General features: G+C 45.1%; 1 protein-coding gene across 9 annotated transcripts in view; it reads left to right on the forward strand.

Annotated features, from left to right (window-relative positions):
- Positions 1–21,545, forward strand: part of tbc1d1 (TBC1 (tre-2/USP6, BUB2, cdc16) domain family, member 1) — a 492,368-nt gene that overhangs the window by 263,574 nt on the left and 207,249 nt on the right. For 7 of the 9 annotated variants that reach the window (XM_085968539.1, XM_085968523.1, XM_085968574.1 and 4 more), the window contains 2 exons: positions 4,824–4,928; positions 12,736–12,881. In XM_085968539.1, the coding sequence (XP_085824665.1) occupies positions 4,824–4,928; positions 12,736–12,881 (251 nt within the window). The remainder of the gene's footprint in view (positions 1–4,823; positions 4,929–12,735; positions 12,882–21,545) is intronic. The other 2 variants (XM_085968553.1, XM_085968563.1) reach the window with 1 other exon arrangement.

The raw sequence follows: 21,545 nt of genomic DNA on the forward strand, positions 1-21,545 counted from the left end.
CCAGATATGGAGGCATGACTGAACGATGCTTTGCCTGCTGTGTCATGCTCATAATGTGATGGTGTGTGCCACCTAATTTATTGCAGGAGCCAAACAATTAGCCGCCACACACGTACTAAGCATGCAAGGGCATGTAGGGTAATAATGGAGTAAACATTAAGCACTCATTCATGGCGGTGGTGAATAGGGGCTGTGAGATTACTAAATAAAAACAGGAGGTTTTTTAGCCATATTAGCACAGAAGAAGTGAACACAGAAAATCACAGAAGAATGTTGCTTCTGTCTCTAATTTTAGATGATTAAAACCGCAGTTTCTCTGTGACTGTTTTTTTTCTAACAGCTTCTTTCACCCCTTTTCTGCTTTTTTTTGGTGATTCCAGTTGTAAAAAGGGTGAGGGTGGCACATAGGCACATGGGGTAACTTTTCTGAATCTGTGCAGGTGACCAGGTGCATTGGCCCGGAATTTGCGGTGGGTAATAACAGCGAACAAACAGCGTTCGCTGTTATTATCTCTTTGAAACTGACCGCAACTTCAGGACGTAGCACATGCGCATCCTAACATGGAAACCCTGAAGTTGCGGTCAGTCATTCACTGCTTCGACACTGACTGTGCTGTGGGCCCCCCCGCCTGCCGTCCCCCCACCCCCACACCCACACACGCACACAGCCAGCAATCAGTGATACTGACGAAAAGTTCGGCACTTCCGCGGTGATACCGCTGTTAAATACCCCATTAAAAGTTAGACCCTTTTGGATTAGGTGTAACAGGGGTTTTAACAGCGCATTGACTACTAAAAAAAACCATTATGGCCCTGAAAAACTCATTTTAATTTTGTGGACTGTCAAATTTATCCATTTTAAGAAACTTCAAAAATAAAAATTATTATTTTTTAGAAGTTTGTTCATCTTTATTTCAGGTTTGCCTTTTTCCCACGTGAGAGCCCCAATCATTGTTTTGCTCTCTAACATTTTTAAAAAGTTAGAATCAAAGGAACTTACTCACTTCCTGGTTCTCGGTCTGTGAGAATTCTGCATTGTGATTGGCTGTTTAGATAGCTTGTTGATGTTAGAGCAGCTCGCACTAGGGCATTCCCACTAAACTATGCTGACTTCAACTGCATGTCGGAAAAGCCGAACCTCCCGCCACAGAGATGGCGAGATCTTTGTGGGAAGCTTACTTCGGGGCCAGCGGCGAACACCTTTGATTCACTGCTGACCGCAAATTACGGACCATTGTCTGTCGTCGGCGCATTTTAGCAAATTGTGGGCTTGCTGTGATTTTATGATTTTCTTCTACACGCTGGCAGTTGGCCAGGTACCAGCACGAACTCAGAGAATTTAGATTCCTGTCTTCTCTCGCACTCGTTTTAAATCTAGCCCAGACTGGTGAGATACAATGGCCTGTATTTTCCGATGCCTACGGGTGTGTACGAGCTGTGTACACACCCGTAGGGACATCGGAAATGCGGGTTTCAGGCACACCAAGTGCATGCACTGAAAACCGGCATTTCTGATCTGTCAAGGATCCTCTTCACAGATGGCACGCTTGCCCTGGAGAAGGGCCTCTGCGGGGGGGGGAGTTCCGCTTTCTGCAGAACCTCCGCCCGCTGAAAACACTTAAAAATCTTGTGCCTGGTAAAAGCAGGCGTAAGGCCTGCTTTTACCAGCATAAGAGTTTAACTCATTTATAATTTTAAAATACTTTTTAAAAAGGTGTTTATTTTTAGCCCCATAAAAAACTTTAATTATTTTTTCAAATAATGTAATTTTAACTAATTTTAAAAACGTGATTTAAAAAAAAAATTATTTAATGTTTTGATGTGTTTTTGGGGTGGGTGATCTCCATTCATACTTTTGACGGGTCTATCTGTCTAAAGTATGAAGGGAGATTCCCTTCTCCTATTGGCTGGCCTGGCCCATGTGATCCCAGGGACACTTGCGAACTGCATGCGCCCTTGGGATACCTGGGTCCTGCGCATTTCGACTTTGGAGGGCCCAGGATCGGAAAGTGTCCAGACCTCGGGAGCCCTCAGGTAAGAGCATAGATTTTTTTCCGCTAGGCATCCGCACGCAGGAAGCCTCCTATCGGAAATCACGGGCCAATGTTTTCTCTCTGTTATCTTTAAGGGTCCTATTTCAAAGGAATTTGGGCAGTCACAATCTAGTTTCAGTCTCAGTCTGTAAGCGTAGGGCCAGAACAGCGAAATAGGCACAGCTAGGTACAAATTGACACAAGTGACCAGTTCAGTCAGGCTATAAGGATGGTTAGTGCTGGAAATGGAAAATTCACCCTGGGTCAATGGGTTGGAGTTGAGACACATTGTTAAGGCAGAGTAGAGGAAACTTTGCTATATCTGACCTGGGACTGCATGATGCTAACACTGGGTGCTCTGATGAGATATTTCTCCCCTAAGCACAAAAAAACTGTTAATAAGAAAGCACAATAAGAAACATCTGCCCCGATTTAGTATTTTTCCAAGCTGACCAATGCACCACGTTGTCTCATTGCAACATTGCTGAGATTGGGAGCTTAGCGGAGTGGGGATCAAATCTGTGCCCTGCCAGTTTTGCTGCTACCTGTTACTGCCCCTTCACACCATATGTTGAAACCATATATATTGAAAGGATGTGATTGTATATTTTTGCAGATGTTTGTTTTCAGTAGTATGTTTGATTTAACAGTGCCAGAGTGGATGAAACTTGATTCATTATTTAAATACTGTAACTTAAATTTCTAATGGAAAAACATGAACCGCACGTTCAAACCCTTTGAGAGATGTTTCTTTATTTCAAATTTCTGAGGCATTTGATTGTAAAATAACTGTAATAATAATTGACATTTCAGTAACAATCTATTGCAATAAAAATAATTGCAGTTACCAACTGCAATAGTAATCAAATAAACATGGGCTAAATATAATGCTGTTAAAGCACCATTATTTGAACATCTGCAAAAAAATGTTTTAATATCTTTTAGAAGTTTTGCGGTTGTTTGAAGTGCTATCGAATAGTACAGAATATTACATAGTGGAATTTACTCCTCCTACCTCTGAATCCTATGTGTACAGCCTCAATTCCAAAGAGTAAGCTTTCTTTAATAACTGTGTTGAGTGATGCATGCACTCTCCATTTTGGGACATTAAATCTTAAAAGCAGTTGAGTCTTTGTGGAGAAATGTTGTCCATCCTTTCCATTTGTTTATCTCGTGACAGATAATTAAGTTCTTATGGTTTAGTTTATTGAAACTTTTTTTTCTGCTCTACTCAAGCACCCATGAGTAGTTTCTTGTTTTGTTCCAACTTGCCTTTATCAAAGTCTGGAACATTAATGTGGAAGAATGTCACTGCTGCTCTTTGTCTCTGTCCTCCTTCATCTATTTGCATGTTACTGATCTTTGCTTGCATGAACCTGAATTCTAGTGTGTGCTTCAAACATCCCTTTCAAAAATAAACAGTAGCTTTGTATTGTACTCGGCTTTGAGAAATAGCCAACTTTCTAAATTCCTTGAGATTATACAGTACATTTTGATTAAATCCTGTGTTCAAATTGTTTTTGATAGGTCAAGAAAATTAAATTAGCCCAAGCACTTTAAAAGCTGCTCGAGCTCAAAATAACTGGTTTTCAATTAACGGGGGAAAGCATCACGCTGTAAGTAATGGATGCACCCGCTTGGGACCTCTACTGCTGGCCCCACCTACATTCACAAGATCAGGAGGAAGTCCCCTAATTCTAATGCCAATTGCGGGCATCCACAGCAATTGGGGCGTATCCCTGCACTCACCATTGGCATAAGGCCAGAAAGCCCCGCAGAAGTGGGTGGGCCAGGGGGCACTGGGTTCCCTCTTTTTCTCCTTCCTTCGCAGCAATAAGTTGAGGGTGGCCCAGGGTCGCTCTTTGTTAAAGGGGAAGCATTGAAGTTGTTCACTTTCAGGCCTCGATCCCTGGCTGGACCCCAGCAGGATCCTATTACTCTGTGGTCAGGGAGGCATACCTGGTCTTATCAGGTGCATCTGGACTGACCATACCCCAGGACATGAGAACACCCAACATAGAGAATCCACAATGGCCATGTTTGGAGTGGGCAGAGGCTCTACCTCCAACACGCCATCGTCAGATACTCCACGCAAGGCCGGCACCTGATGGAATGACCATGGATTTTTGAGGCCCTGAGGTTTGGTAATGAAACACAAGCTAGACAATTAATTATTCTTGCATTTTCTGCCCCATTTTTAATTAATTCAATCTTGGCTGTTCTGGGTTCTCTTTCCAACACCCTCACCTCCCCCATAACATACATGACATTTCCCAGGATTGTATCTGGCAGCTTGTTCCTACACCAGTCATACTGATGGATTGAAAGTGGGCAGCAGCCTCTAATGCTTGTAATTTACTCCTTGTGCGGAATGCTTAGCTTCTGTTCTGCAACTCCCTAATGGCCCAGTTGATGTGCTGCCTAAATGATGTCAATATATGGGCACCTAGTACTGAAGTGCATTAAGCAGTAAGTAAGGATAGATATTTAATCTTTGGCGAAACTTGATGGGGAGAGGATTCCTTTGCTATCCATCCTATTTTGATTTTGGACCGACAGAATTTCAATAACCCATTTGTTCCATGCAGAAATGATTTTATTCTGGATTTTCAACAATCAAAAATTGATAACCAGTTAATGTTGAGCTTTAGTTTACCTTTTATCTCCCAAAAAATTTTTGTACAACATTTTCTTAAGGGATGTCTCTATAAATCTTCTGATGCTGAATCCTTTTCAAAACTGCAAGAGCTGTTCTCTAGTAAAACTTTTTGTTTTCAAAACTGCTATCAGTGCTTCTCAGCTTAGCGGCCTACGAGCAAGGCTTCCGTCTTCAACCGCTGCACCAAACTTTCTGAAATTTCTGGTTCCTGTAGTTCAGAACCACAGCACCAAAAGGTAGGAATGATGTGTTGATGACTTTTTTCACTTTAGCAGGCTAATTTATAACCTGGTAAACTGCATTTGTGTGGTTTGGACGTTAAAGGTATTCTGTTGGTGTGTTATTTTGCGGGGTTTTAATGAACAATTGCTGGACTGTCCTTTTTTGGGGATATGGGCATCGCTGGCACGGCTGGAATTTATCATTTAATCATTTAAAACTGGTACTAGTGTATCCTGTTTCTGATCCTCCATTTGTAAAATGATTCCAATGAAAGACAAACTCCTCTTGCTTCATCCCTCAAATGCAAAGGGGCGCAGACTCAAGCTCAGAAGGTAGAAGGTAAGTAGACAGTTTAGATTTAATTCCTTCAACATAAAAGTTGGTGACTATATGAACAGACTTCCTGTTTTGTAACATTACTTCCAGTTGGGCGAATATGACTTTCAATTGAAACATGAGTTCTAGTTGACTGCTGTCCGCTCCCCTGGAGGGTTCCCCGTGACTGAGTAAAAAAAAAAAATCTAAAAGTATCCAAATCAAACATCGACAAATCTAAAGTCAGATTAATCAATATTGAAATGAAATTAAAGTGAGATTGTTGACAAAGTGATGAATTATTTCACCATTGGAACGCTCCATGCTATAGCTTCAGGAGCACTCCACGCTATAGCTTCAGAAACGCTCCACTCTATATTTTCAGGAACGCTCCACGCTATAGCTTCAGGAACACTCCACTCTATAACTTCAGGAACACTCCACTCTATAGCTTCAGGAACGCTCCACTCTATAACTTCAGGAACACTCCACTCTGTAGCTTCAGGAACACTCCACTCTATATTTTCAGGAACGCTCCACGCTATAGCTTCAGGAACACTCCACTCTATAACTTCAGGAACACTCCACTCTATAGCTTCAGGAACGCTCCACTCTATAACTTCAGGAACACTCCACTCTATAGCTTCAGGAACGCTCCACTCTATAACTTCAGGAACACTCCACTCTATTGCTTCAGGAACACTCCACTCTATAACTTCAGGAACGCTCCATTCTGTAGCTTCAGGAACACTCCACTCTATAACTTCAGGAACGCTCCACTCTATAACTTCAGGAACGCTCCACTCTGTAGCTTCAGGAACACTCCACTCTATAACTTCAGGAACGCTCCACTCTATAACTTCAGGAACGCTCCACTCCGTAGCTTCAGGAACACTCCACTCTATAACTTCAGGAACGCTCCACTCCGTAGCTTCAGGAACGCTCCACTCTAGCTTCAGGAACGCTCCACTCTGTAGCTTCAGGAACGCTCCACTCTGTAGCTTCAGGAACGCTCCACTCTATAGCTTCAGGAACGCTCCACTCTGTAGCTTCAGGAACGCTCCACTCTATAGCTTCAGGAACGCTCCACTCTATAACTTCAGGAACACTCCACGCTATAACTTCAGGAACACTCCACTCTATAGCTTCAGGAACGCTCCACGCTATAACTTCAGGAACGCTCCACTCTAGCTTCAGAAACGCTCCATTCTATAGCTTCAGGAACGCTCTACTCTGTAGCTTCAGGAACGCTCTATAGCTTCAGGAACGCTCTACTCTGTAGCTTCAGAAACGCTCTATAGCTTCAGGAACGCTCCATTCTATATTTTCAGGAACGCTCCACTCTATAACTTCAGGAACGCTCCACTCTATAACTTCAGGAACGCTCCACTCTATAGCTTCAGGAACGCTCCACTCTGTAGCTTCAGGAACGCTCCACGCTATAGCTTCAGGAACGCTCCACTCTATAACTTCAGGAACGCTCCACACTAGCTTCAGAAACGCTCCACTCTGTAGCTTCAGGAACGCTCCACGCTATAGCTTCAGGAACGCTCCACTCTATAGCTTCAGGAACGCTCCACTCTGTAGCTTCAGGAACGCTCCACTCTATAACTTCAGGAACGCTCCACTCTATAGCTTCAGGAACGCTCCACTCTAGCTTCAGAAACGCTCCACTCTGTAGCTTCAGGAACGCTCCACGCTATAGCTTCAGGAACGCGCCACGCTATAGCTTCAGGAACGCGCCACGCTATAGCTTCAGGAACGCTCCACTCTATAGCTTCAGGAACGCTCCACTCTAGCTTCAGAAACGCTCCACTCTGTAGCTTCAGGAACGCTCCACTCTGTAGCTTCAGGAACGCGCCACGCTATAGCTTCAGGAACGCTCCACTCTATAACTTCAGGAACGCTCCACTCTAGCTTCAGAAACGCTCCACTCTGTAGCTTCAGGAACACTCCACTCTATAACTTCAGGAACGCTCCACTCTATAACTTCAGGAACGCGCCACGCTATAGCTTCAGGAACGCTCCACTCTATAACTTCAGGAACGCTCCACTCTAGCTTCAGAAACGCTCCACGCTATAGCTTCAGGAACGCTCCACTCTATAACTTCAGGAACGCTCCACTCTAGCTTCAGGAACGCTCCACTCTATAACTTCAGGAACGCTCCACTCTGTAGCTTCAGGAACGCTCCACTCCGTAGCTTCAGGAACGCTCCACTCTAGCTTCAGGAACGCTCCACTCTGTAGCTTCAGGAACGCTCCACTCTGTAGCTTCAGGAACGCTCCACTCTGTAGCTTCAGGAACGCTCCACTCTATAGCTTCAGGAACGCTCCACTCTGTAGCTTCAGGAACGCTCCACTCTGTAGCTTCAGGAACGCTCCACTCTATAGCTTCAGGAACGCTCCACTCTATAGCTTCAGGAACGCTCCACTCTGTAGCTTCAGGAACGCTCCACTCTGTAGCTTCAGGAACGCGCCACGCTATAGCTTCAGGAACGCTCCACTCTGTAGCTTCAGGAACGCTCCACTCTGTAGCTTCAGGAATGCTCCACTCTATAGCTTCAGGAACGCTCCACTCTATAACTTCAGGAACGCTCCACTCTATAACTTCAGGAACGCTCCACTCTAGCTTCAGGAACGCTCCACTCTGTAGCTTCAGGAACGCTCCACTCTGTAGCTTCAGGAACGCTCCACTCTAGCTTCAGGAACGCTCCACTCTGTAGCTTCAGGAACGCTCCACTCTATAGCTTCAGGAACGCTCCACTCTAGCTTCAGGAACGCTCCACTCTGTAGCTTCAGGAACGCTCCACTCTGTAGCTTCAGGAACGCTCCACTCTGTAGCTTCAGGAACGCTCCACTCTATAGCTTCAGGAACGCTCCACTCTGTAGCTTCAGGAACGCTCCACTCTATAACTTCAGGAACGCTCCACTCTATAGCTTCAGGAACGCTCCACTCTGTAGCTTCAGGAACGCTCCACTCTGTAGCTTCAGGAACGCGCCACGCTATAGCTTCAGGAACGCTCCACTCTATAACTTCAGGAACGCTCCACTCTAGCTTCAGAAACGCTCCACTCTGTAGCTTCAGGAACGCGCCACGCTATAGCTTCAGGAACGCTCCACTCTATAACTTCAGGAACGCTCCACTCTAGCTTCAGAAACGCTCCACTCTATAGCTTCAGGAACGCTCCACGCTATAGCTTCAGGAACGCTCCACTCTATAACTTCAGGAACGCGCCACGCTATAGCTTCAGGAACGCTCCACTCTATAACTTCAGGAACGCTCCACTCTAGCTTCAGAAACGCTCCACGCTATAGCTTCAGGAACGCTCCACTCTATAACTTCAGGAACGCTCCACTCTAGCTTCAGGAACGCTCCACTCTATAACTTCAGGAACGCTCCACTCTATAACTTCAGGAACGCTCCACTCTGTAGCTTCAGGAACGCTCCACTCCGTAGCTTCAGGAACGCTCCACTCTGTAGCTTCAGGAACGCTCCACTCCGTAGCTTCAGGAACGCTCCACTCTAGCTTCAGGAACGCTCCACTCTGTAGCTTCAGGAACGCTCCACTCTGTAGCTTCAGGAACGCTCCACTCTGTAGCTTCAGGAACGCTCCACTCTGTAGCTTCAGGAACGCTCCACTCTGTAGCTTCAGGAACACTCCACTCTATAGCTTCAGGAACGCTCCACTCTATAGCTTCAGGAACGCTCCACTCTGTAGCTTCAGGAACGCTCCACTCTGTAGCTTCAGGAACGCTCCACTCTGTAGCTTCAGGAACGCTCCACTCTGTAGCTTCAGGAACGCTCCACTCTGTAGCTTCAGGAACGCTCCACTCTATAGCTTCAGGAACGCTCCACTCTGTAGCTTCAGGAACGCTCCACTCTATAACTTCAGGAACGCTCCACTCTATAGCTTCAGGAACGCTCCACTCTGTAGCTTCAGGAACGCTCCACTCTGTAGCTTCAGGAACGCTCCACTCCAGCTTCAGGAACGCTCCACTCTGTAGCTTCAGGAACGCTCCACTCTATAGCTTCAGGAACGCTCCACTCTGTAGCTTCAGGAACGCTCCACTCTATAACTTCAGGAACGCTCCACTCTATAGCTTCAGGAACGCTCCACTCTGTAGCTTCAGGAACGCTCCACTCTAGCTTCAGGAACGCTCCACTCTGTAGCTTCAGGAACAATGTGTAGGTTCAACATGCAGGTAAAGAAAAGAGAATACCAACAAATGTAGTTTTTTTACTAAAAGGACCGCAGAGGCAGTCAAAAAGGGACAGCAGCTGGAAAATGAATTGATGATGTTGAATTGATGTTGATGGGGGAGAGGAGCTAAGCCGTGAGAGACCATGTACTGGCAACAGCCAATAAAGGGATCCAGCAAGTCAAGCCAGTATTTAAAAGGATATCCAGTGTGAGCACAAGTCAAGAGCACACCAGTAAGGCCACGCCCGGGCCAGGTTTTGGGGATATATTCAAAGGGAAGAATTTAAACAAATGGTTTGGAGGAGCATGTTCATCAACATTTCAAACATGGAACACCTTGAAAAGAATAATGGAGTTCACGTTTCAGGTCGATGACCCTTCGTCAGAACTGGACACACATTTTTAAGATCAGACTAAACATAAATGACCCTAAATGCATTAATAAATAAATTAAAAGTGAAATAAAGAGGAAAACTGTCATCTACAACCCTTGCGAGGGAAAGGGAGAAGGGGTTCACTGGGAAGAATATAGGATCACCCAGAAATCCATCAAAGTAATCCAGAGAACATGAGTTCAAATCCACCAGGGCAGTTTGAAAATCTGAATTCAGTTTAAAAAGCTGGTGTCAGTAAAAGTGACCATGAATCTGGCAGATTGTCGTAAAAACCCAACTGGTTCACTAATATCCTTCAGGGAAGGAAACCTGGTGTCCTTACCTGATCTGGCCTACATGGGACTCCAGTCCCACACCAATATGGTTAACTCATAACTGCCCATGGCAACTAAGGATGGGCACTAACTGCCGACCTTGCCAGCAACACCCACATCCTGAGCATGATTTTATTTTAAATCAAAAAAGAAAGATTTAAATTCTCCACAGTACTGACCCCAGCTTCATTTGCTAGATGAGATTGTTCTGGATTCATTAACACTATAATCTTAAATGGCTTTACTACAAAACCAACTTCATTTTGTACTGTATAACTTTACTGTCAATGTTTTTCTGTCAGCTGCTGAAATTCTATTTAAAACTGTATTATCCAACTTGTGACAAACATTAAATGCTAGAAATACACAGCAGGTTGGCCAGCATGTTTCTTTTTATTTGAGATTGGTTCTGTTTAGTATTTCTCTCTCTCTTGGATTTTACAACATGGTGATATACAGTAAAGTATTCTGTTTATTTCTCCCCTCTTCTTTGCTTTCTGGAACTATGTGAGGCAGATTGACTACTTGTTCATAACGCAACCATATTGAGCACTTTGATAGAGATAAAAGCAGCCCAGACAACAATCTGAGTTCTGTTTTTTTTTAAAAAACTGTATTTACAGTGAAGCAGGTCAGGAGGCAAAAACAAGGATCAATTTGGGTAAAAATGTAGAAAAGCCTGTAAGTCAGAGGGTAACCCTGAAGGTTGCAGATGTCCTTTTGGCTTCTTCATTATCTGGAAACCGTAAAGGAGTATCAAGAATTGCATCTTAGTCACATGTTGTGTTCTTGTTTAGAATGTCCTTTATTCTGGTATCAGTCTGTACTGATCTTTGACTCCTTGGGTGTGCCGCGGTTTACTCTGTAGAATTAATGCTGGATTTACCTTGCAGTCGATTTTAGTACAAGATAACTTTGCTGGTCATAATGGAGGGGGTCCTCTAGAGTGGAAATTAAATGATCACTGATGCTCCATTGTACAGTATTGAGATTACCTTTAATTAGTAACAGTGGCATAGTGGTTAGCACTGTTGCCTCACCGCGCCAGGGACCCGGGTTCGAATCCGGCCTCGGGCGACTGTCTGTGTGGAGTTTGCACATTCTCCCCGTGTTTGCGTGGGTTTCCTCCGGGTGCTCCGGTTTCCTCCCACAGTCCAAAGATGTGCGAGTTAGGTTGATTGGCTATGATAAATTGACCCTTAGTGTTAGGGGGATTAAATACGTGGGGTTACGGGGATAGGGTGGGATATGTGTTGGTGTAGGGGTTACGGGGATCGGGTGGGATATGTGTCGGTGCAGGCTCGATGGGCCGAAATGGCCTCTATCTGCACTGTTGTGATTCTGTGAATAGTATATTTTCAGTTTATGCGGTTGTCATTCCAGGCACTTTATTGTAAACTGTCCCCCTCTCTCACTCTCTTTCAGATGTGATGAAATAGAGTTTTGATGATTTTTTTTCTTGGCCTCCAAATGCAGCCTCTACTTTTGAGGAAATATTTGCAGATATTGGAGAATGTAGATTATAGGAGCGAAGAAGATTCAGTTCCTCTGCATGAATGTGCATACAGCACTAGGGTTTTCACCTCTTTGTGAAGATTAAAACTGGTCAGGGATGTGATAGAGGGGGAAGGGAGTGGGGATAATAAGTTGAGTGCTGATGGTTTCTTGTTGACAAGAATTAATTGAAAACCTTCATAATCATTATGATTAATGCTTCCACAACAAAAGACACAGAAGTAAATGGATGAAAATTTGGCTTTTATTTTGAAAAACAGATCTGAGTATTAACTTCAAAACCACCTGGGCTTTTTATTTAGGTTTATCTGATGGAATAAACCTAGTCGTGTGGTTCTTCAAATCATTGCATAATGAAAGTGCATCTTTTTATGGATTATATTTAAGTGATGCATTTGAACTTTTATGTGCTAATTTCTAGAGTTCTGTTAATTCCTGGGTGGAATTTCAGGGTGCCTTAAATGCTCCTACGCTTTCTGAATATTGGACAGTTGAAGAATCATCTTTGGGCTTTTTTTTCTACCACCTTCAGTTTCTGGTCTTGAATGTTACTGATAGCTTGGTTCAGGAATTCTATTGGAGTAGTTAGCGAGCCGAATCGTTAAGATCCCATCCACTAATGTGCATGCATTCCATTGATTCTTGAAGCAGCCTGGGATAATGAGTAGTTAGGCAACATCCGTGGAGAGAGAAACAGAGTTAACGTTTCAGGTCGAAGACCCTTCATAAGAACTGGAAAAAAGCAGGAAATGGAAAGCAGGTTTAGGGGCTGGGAAAAGGGGGGAGGGGATGAAAGAACAAAAGGGAAGGTCAGTGATAGGATAGAAAGCAGGAGTATGCAGTATTTGGTATTGAAACATAGGTAGCCTTAAGTGGTATATGTTCATTAGAAGGATTAAAGCATTTAAATGGAAACAACCATTCAATCTTAACTTAATATGTTACTTGCAAAAAGTTCTTATTTAGGTTAATTTTTCAGCAAATAAAATGAACTGAATTTAGTCATCACTTAAAAGCTTTTAATATTACAGACTGGATTATTGGATTACAGTTGACTTTCTGGATATTTTCTTACCACAGTGATTATGAATCCAGGCCGAGCCCAGGCAGAGGGAGTAACGGTAGTGGGAATTTGGTCCGTGTCCGTCGGCAGTCCTGGCGACAGCAGATCTTTCTTCGTGTTGCTTCACCACAGAAAGGATGCGAATCCCCCTGCAGACATGATGGTAAGACATGAAGTCAATACTTGTTAGTACAGCAGCACTCTTTGTAACTTGAAAATAGTTACAGGTGGTTGATGACATTTTTACAGGATGATCTATTGAGGCAAGTTGCTTCCTAGGCAAAGGTACAAAGGCAAGACTGAACAATACATGTAGTTGAAAAAAATCATTACCACTCACAAATGGGTTGTTTCTTTATCCAGTCCTCTTCCCCCTCCCACGAAGTCAGTAACTTGTGCAGGGTCCAACTCCCTAAGGAATAGCAGCTGTTCAGTAACTCACCCAAGCGTGAACCTAGCCTTGAGTGTCGACAGATTGTTTGACTGTAGCTGAGGCGAGTGCATCACAGATGAGTCTGGTCATGTTTTCAACAGGTATCCGCACTCATGCTCCAGCAGACACCAAGGGATAGCAATTGAGCAGGTATCCTGTCTGATCTCTTTCTTTCCGCTCCCCCTCCACACTCCCCCACCCCCGAGCATGAGGACACCGAGGGCAACGCGGCCTGGGGGCTTTAGACGTGGATGAGGGTCATAGAATCATAGAATGAGTACAGCACGGAAGAAGGCCATTCGGCCCATCGAGCCCGTGCCGGCTCTAGTGTTTTATACAGTTCTAGCATAACCTCCCCGCTCTTATGTTCTGTGCCTTGGCCAATAAAGGAAAGTATCCCGTATGCCTTAATCACCTTATCTACCTGCCCTGCTACCTTCAGGGATCTGTGGGCATGCACTCCAAGGTCCCCCTGTTCCTCTACACTTTCAGTGTCCTACCATTTATTGTGTATTTCATGCATTGTTAGCTGCCCCCAAATGCATTACCTCACACTTCTCCGGATTGAATTCCATTTGCCACTTTACTGCCCACCTGACCAGTCCATTGATATCTTCCTGCAGTCTACAGCTTTCTTCCTCCCTATTAACCACACGGCCAATTTTTGTATCATCTGCAAACTTCTTAAACATGCCCCCTACATTGAAGTCTTAATCATTGATATACCACACAAAGCAAGGGACCTAGTATTGAGCCCTTTGGAGCCCCACTGGAAACAGCCTACCAGTCATAAAAACACCCGTCAACCATTACCCTTTGCTTCCTGCCACTGAGCCAATTTTGGATCCAAATTGCCACTTTCCTTTGGATCCCATGGGCTTTTACTTTCCTGACCTGTCTGCCATGTGGGACCTTGTCAAAAGCCTTGCTAAAATCCTTGTAGACTACATCAAATGTGCTACCCTCGTCGACCCTCCTTGTTGCCTCCTCAAAAAATTCTATCAAGTTCGTCGGACACGACCTTCCCTTAACAATTCCATGCTGACTGTCCTTGATTAACCTGTGCCGTTCAAAATGACGATTAATACTGTCCTTTAGAATTTTTTCCAATAATTTTCCCACCACCAAGGTTAGGCTGACTGGCCTGTAATTACTCAGTCTATCCTTTTCTCCCTTTTAAACAATGGTACAGTGTTAGCAGTCCTCCAGTCCTCCGGCACAATACCTGTAGCCAGAGAGGATTGGAAAATGATGGTCAGAGCCTCCACTATTTCCTCCATTGCTTCTCTTAACAGCCTGGGTTACATTTCATCCAGGCCTGGTGATTTATCTATTTTCAAGATGCTAAACCCTTTAATATTTCCTCTCTCACTATGTGTTATAAATCTCATCATCAAGAAACTACTTATGAAATAACGCTGGACGGCCAGCTGGTGGCGCCGTCCAAGGAGTATAAATTCTCGGGCGCGGGCCCCAGCTTGCCAAGGACATTTTGTAAGACAAGGAACTAGTGAAGTACAACTAGACCTCCATGTTCTGAAACAAGTTGATTAAAGTCTTGCTTTATGCTCAAACCAAGTGCGTAGTGAGTTTTATTACATCACTGTTTATCCCAACTAATATTTCACACTCCTCCTCCTCCTTAACTACAATGACTGCATCGTCCCTCTCTTTTGTGAAGACAGACGCAAAGTATTCATTAAGAATCATACCCACGTCTTCCGCCTCCACACACAGGTTAACTTTTTGGTCTCTAATAGGCCCTACTCTTTCTTTAGTTATCCTCTTGCTCTATTTGTATTTATAAAACCTCTTTGGGTTTTCCTTAATTTTATTTGCCAATATTTTTTCATGCCCTCTCTTTGCTTTCCTAATTTCCTTTTTAATTTCACCCAGTACTCTCTATACTCCGGGCTTTCTGCAGTATTCAGCTCTTGGTATCTGACATAAGCTTCCCTTTTTTGCCTTATCCTTCCCTGTATGCCCCTTGACATCCAGGGGGCTGTAGATTTGGGAGCCCCACCCTTTTTCTTTGTGGGAACATATTTGCTCTGAACTCTCACTATCTCTTCCTTGAATACCTCCCACTGCTCTGACACTGATTTACCTTCAAGTAGCTGTTTCTAGTCCACATTTGCTAAATCACATCTCAGCTTGTAAAATTGGCCTTTCCCCATTTGAGAAATTTTAATCCTGGTCTATCTTTGTCCTTTTCCATAACTACACCAAATCTAACTGACTTATGATCACTATCACCAAATGCTCTCCCACTGATGCCCCTTCCACCTGCCCAGCTTCATTCCCTAAAACCAAGTCCAAACATTCCCCTCTCTTGTTGGGCTTGCTACGTTCTGTCAGAAAAATTTCTCCTGTTTGCATTTTAAGAATTCTGCACCCTCTGTACCGTTAACTAATTCTGCACCCTCTGTACCGTTAACTAATTCTGCACCCTCTGTACCGTTAACTAATTCTGCACCCTCTGTACCGTTAACTAATTCTGCACCCTCTGTACCGTTAACTAATTCTGCACCCTCTGTACCGTTAACTAATTCTGCACCCTCTGTACCGTTAACTAATTCTGCACCCTCTGTACCGTTAACTAATTCTATCCTAGTCAATATTAGGGTAGTTGAAATCCCCTACTATTACTGCTCTATTGTTGTTGCACTTTTCAGAAATTTGCTACATATTTGCTTTTCTATCTCCCTCTGACTATTTGGGGGTCTATAGTACACTCCCAGCAGAGTGATTGCCCATTTTCTATTGTTCAGTTCAACCCATATGGCCTCATATACAGGGCCCTGGTGAGACCACACCTGGAGTACTGTGTACAGTTTTGGTCTCCTTACTTAAGGAAGGATATACATGCTATAGAGGGAGTGCAACGAAGATTCACCAGACTGGTTCCTGGGATGGGGGGATTGTCCTATGAGGAGAGATTGAGTAGACTAGGCCTATATTCTCTGGAGTTTAGAAGAATGAGAGGTGATCTCATTGAAACATACAAAATTCTTACAGGACTTGACAGGGTAGATGCAGGGAGGATGTTTCCCCTGGTTGGGGAGTTTAGAACCAGGGGTCACAGTCTCTGAATAAAGGGTCGGCCATTTAGGACTGAGATGAGGAGAAATTTCTTCACTCAGAGGGTGGTGGATCTTTGGAATTCTCTACCCCAGAGGGCAGTGGAGGCTCAGTCATTGAGTATATTCAAGACAGAGATCGATAGATTTTTGGATATTAAGGGAATCAAGGGATATGGGGATAGTTCAGGAAAGTGGAGTTGAGGTAGGAGATCAGCTATGATCTTATTGAATGGTGGAGCAGGCTCAAAGGGCCAAATGGCCTACTCCTGCTCCTATTTCTTATGTTCTTATTTGATGATCCTTCTAACATATCATCCCTCCTCACAGCTGTAATTGTTTCTTTAACCAATATTGCGACCCTCCTTTTTTATCCTCCTCTCTATCTCGCCTGAAAACCCTGTAACCAGGAATGTTGAGCTGCCATTCCTACCATTCTTTCAACCATGTTTCAGTAATAGCTATGATATCATACTTCCGCATGTGTATCTGTGCCCTCAGCTCATCTGCCTTATTCACTAGACTCCTTGCTTTGAAGTAGATACACTGCCAAACCCCTTTGTTGTCTATTTTCTAGCCTTTGTTTCCACTGCCTTCCAAGCTCACTTACTGTTTTACTGCCTTCCATTTCCAGCTTTGCTTCTCTCCCTTCTAAATCTGCACTCAGGTTCCCATCCCCCTGTCAAGCTGGTTTAAACCCTCCCCAACATCACTAGCATCCCACCCCTGGCGAGGATATTGGTCCCAGTCCTGTTGAGGTGCAACCTGTCCGGCTTGTACAGGTCCCACCTCCCCCAGAAATGGTCCCAATCTCTCTCTCTCTCTCTCTCTCTTAGGCAGTCCCTCGGAACTGAGGATGACTTGCTTCCACATTAAAAATGAGCTCGCAGGTGGCTGATTAGTCCAATGCGGGACCTACAGTCTCTGTCACAGGTGGGGCAGACGGTGGTTGAAGGGACGGGTGGGTGGGGTGCTTGGGTTGACGTGCGCTGCTTGCGCTTGGCTTCCGCTTGTTCCCGGCGAAGAGACTCGAGGTGTTCGGCGCCTTCCCGGATGCTTCTCCTCCACTTTGTGCGGTCTTGGGCCAGGGATTCCCAGATGTCGGTGGGGATGTTACACTTTTTCAAGGAGGCTTTGAGGGTGTCCTTGAAGCGTTTCCTCTACCCACCTGGGGCACTCTTGCCGCGCTGGAGCTCCGAGTAGAGCGCTTGTTTTGGGAGTCTCGTATCGGGCATGCGGACAATGTGACCCGTCCATCGGAGCTGATTGAGCGTGGTCAGAGCTTCGATGCTGGGGATGTTGGCCTGAGCAAGAATACTGACGTTGGTGTGCCTATCCTGCCAATGGATTTGCAGGATCTTGCGGAGGCAGCGTTGGTGGTACCTCTCCAGTGCTTTGAGGTGCTTGCTGTACATGGTCCATGTCTCTGAGGCATACAGGAATCTAAAGCCCTCCCTCCTGCACCATCTCTCCAGCCACGCATTTATCTGCTCTATCCTCCTATTTCTATACTCACTAGCGCGTGGCACCAGGAGTAATTCAGAGATTACGACCTTTGAGGTACTGCTTATTAATCTCTTTGCTGGGGTCTTCATCCCTCTATCTGTGTCGTTGATGCAGATATGGACCATGACCTCTGGCTGCTCACCCTCCCCCCTCAGAATGTTCTGCAGCCGCTCAGTGACATCCTTGACCCTGGCACCAGAGAGACAACATACCATCCTGGAGTCACGTCTGCAGCCTGTCTGTTCCCCGAACAATTGAATCCCCTACCACTATTGCTTTCCTGACCATCTTGTACAGCTGAGCCACCCATAATGCCATCTCAGTAAACATGTTAAAGTTCTGATGGTTTGTCTTTGTTCAGGGCCATCAGCACTTGCCTTTGTGGCCATTAATCAACTTTGGTTGTAACTTTTCCCAGTAACAAAATTCACTGTACTCAAAGTGTGAACTTGTATCATTTTTGGAAATAAAACTTAAATATTGGAACTCGGGCAATTAAGTCATTAGCTGCATCTTTCTGATCCTAGTTAGCATACCAAACTCTTCACTTTTACCCATTGTTTTCTTTATACTTTCTCCTGCACCCACAACATGGTATCAACTTCCAGTTTCCAGTTCTGACGAAGCATTTACAGCTGAAAATATAAATCGTCTTTTCGCTTTTCAAATGATGATGGACCTTGGTGTATATTTCCAGCATTTATCTCTCTTCCATTCTGGCAATGTTAGTGTAAATTTACGAACTAAGTAAAGAGCAGGTGTTAAATTTGACTCTTATGATATTGTGTAGTCATGTCACCTTACCATAGTAAACTTCTCTGGTTTCAACTAATGTATGATGTGATGGGACGAGTGAATTGCAGTAAAAGTTCAGCCTCCGGGGCAGTCAGTAATATCTGTCGTTTCATCAGTTGTTTTGCTTGTCACCTTTTGGTGGCAGTAGTGTTTTATTTTGTCAGTGGAAATTGGTTTGTGAGCATGAGTAACTGTTTCCCTTTCACCTGCTGAAGGCAGAAAACTAATATCTGCTAATGAAAGAAATAGCTGATCGAGTATGTATCCTGTGCTAGCACTTGTGTACAGTGTACCTTACAGGATTTCTTTTTTAAAACTCCGCTTTCAATGTAAACCTCAGATACCCCAATGTATGCAATCCTAGGGGTGGAATTTCCAGTGGGGGTGTAATCGGGACGTTACACCCGAACTTCACCCATTTGTGCACCTGTTTTGTCTAGAACTATTTACACCCAGATTTCCAGCCAATCTCTCTCTCACTCACTCACTCTCAGCATGTAGTTTGGAGATTGCAGGCAAATTGTTTGGAAGAAGGACTAATTGCAGCGGCACCTTTTTCTGGGGATCTACTGTTCCTCCCTCAGTAAGGTTTCTGAAGTACATACTGTTGATGCTTGTTGGGGAAGGTTGCAGATGTGGCTCGTGTTAATCTTGTTCACAATCAGGACAATGAGAAAGCAAATGTGTGTGACAATTGCCTTTCCCATTGCAAACTGTGAGTTTCCTGCCCATTCACACACCCAAAGGTTAATGAGAGTGCAAGTGGAAATGTTGCAGTGTAGTACTGGAATTGTTACTCCTGGAAGTAAAGTGTGAACAGCACTGCTGGAACTAATAGCAGGTGTTAGAGCTTCATATCCTCCGCTCCCCTTCCCCTTTCCTCCCCTTCCCCTCCTTCCACCCAGTGTGTTGCCACTTCAAATTCACTTCTTTCACTTGTGGCTTACGGTTTATTCATACTTGTCTTTCTGAAGGCGGTGTTGGACTTCGTCGTCGACGTCTGCCCTTGTTGACAGTAGGCTCCCGAGGTATGGAAAGTGGTCCATGTTGTCCAAGGCCTTGTCGTGGATTTTGATAATCAGGGGGCAGTACTGTGTGGCGGGGGCAGATTGGTAGAGGACCTTTATCTTACGGATGTTTAGTGTAAGGCCCATGCTCTCGTACACTTCGGTGAAGGTGTTGACGATGGTTTGGAGTTCGACCCCTGAGTGAGCGCAGATGCAAGCGTCGTTTGCATACTGTAATTCGACGACAGAGGATGGGATGACCTTGGATCTGGACTGGAGGCGACGGAGGTTGAACAGTTTCCCGTTTGTTCTGTAAATGGGCTCCACTCCAGTGGGGAGCTTACTGAGGGTGAGATGGAGCATTGCAGCAAGGAAGATCGAGAAGAGCGTTGGTGCGATGACACAGTCTTGCTTGACCCCGGTTCGTACGTGAATTGGGTCTGTGGTGGAACCGTTGGTCAGGGTCACGGCTTGCATGTTGTCGTGAAGCAGGTGGAGGATGGTGACAAACTTTTGAGGGCAGCCAAATTTGAGGAGGACACTCCATAATCCCTCATGGTTGACAGTGTCGAAGGCCTTTTTGAGATCAAAGAAGGCCATGTACAGCGGTTGGTGCTGTTCCCTGCATTTCTCTTGTAATTGATGTGCGGTGAAGATCATGTCCGTCATTCGGCCGCCTGAGGAAGAGAGTGTTTGAAGACCAGGACCTCACACCCGGCACTAAGCTCATGGTCTACAGGGCAGCAGTGATACCCGCCCTGCTGTATGCCTCAGAGACATGGACCATGTACAGCAGGCACCTCAAAGCACTGGAGAGGTACCACCAACGCTACCTCCACAAGATCCTGCAAATCCATTGGCAGGATAGGCGCACCAACGTTGGTGTTCTTGCTCAGGCCAACATCCCCAGCATCGAAGCTTTGACCACTCTCAATCAGCTCCGATGGACGGGTCACATTGTCCGCATGCCCGATATGAGACTCCCAAAACAAGCGCTCTACTCGGAGCTCCGGCACGGCAAGAGAGCCCCAGGTGGGCAGAGGAAACGCTTCAAGGACACCCTCAAAGCTTCCTTGAAAAAGTGTAACATCCCCATCGACACCTGGGAATCCCTGGCCCAAGACCGCATAAAATGGAGGAGAAGCATCCGGGAAGGCGCCGAACACCTCGAGTCTCTTCGCCGGGAGCAAGCGCAGGTAGCACAAGGAGCGCACGTCAACCCAAGCACCCCACCCACCCGCCCCTTCAACCACCATCTGCCCCACCTGTGACAGAGACTGTAGGTCCCGCATTGGACTCGTCAGTCAACTGAGAACTCATTTTTAATGTGGAAGCAAGTCATCCTTGGTTGTCAGCCTTTGGTCAGTGGGAGCACTCTTTCCTCTGAGTCAGAAGGTTGTGGTTTCAAGCCCCACTCCAGAGACTTGAGCACAAAATCTAAGCTGACGCTTCAGTGTAGTACTGAGGGAGTGTTGCACTGCCGGAAGTGCTGTCTTTCGGATGAGACATTAAACTGAGGCTCCACCTGCCCTCTAAGGTGGATAAAAAAAATCCTATGGCATTATTGATAGAAGAGATGGGGAATTCTCCCAGTGTCCTGGCCAACAGTTATCGTTAAACCAGCACTACTAAAAAAACATTATCTGGTCGTTATCTTACTGTTTGTGGACCTTGCTGTGCTCAAATTTGCTGCTGTGTTTCCCTACACACTTCAAAACTACTTCAGTGGCTGTGCAGTATTTTGCAAGGGCATGGAATGTGCTGTATAAATATAACTTTCTTTGTTCCTCCTTTTACTGGTCTCCAGCTAGACTGCATTGCGTAATACAGAAACTCGATTGCAGATGTATGGCACTGGCTCCTTTCTAGAAGGCATTGACTGATTTTGATTATGGTTCATGGATGGGCCGAAATGGCCTCTATCTGCACTGTGGGGTTTCTGTGATTCTGTGACACTGGCAGTTGTCATTTGATGAGCTGGCACTTGCACAACTGACTGATTCTAA

This window comes from Somniosus microcephalus, chromosome 2 (genome assembly GCF_052327205.1).
Source record: "Somniosus microcephalus isolate GS21.2 chromosome 2, FLI_Smic_1.0, whole genome shotgun sequence".
Classification (NCBI taxonomy): domain Eukaryota; kingdom Metazoa; phylum Chordata; class Chondrichthyes; order Squaliformes; family Somniosidae; genus Somniosus; species Somniosus microcephalus.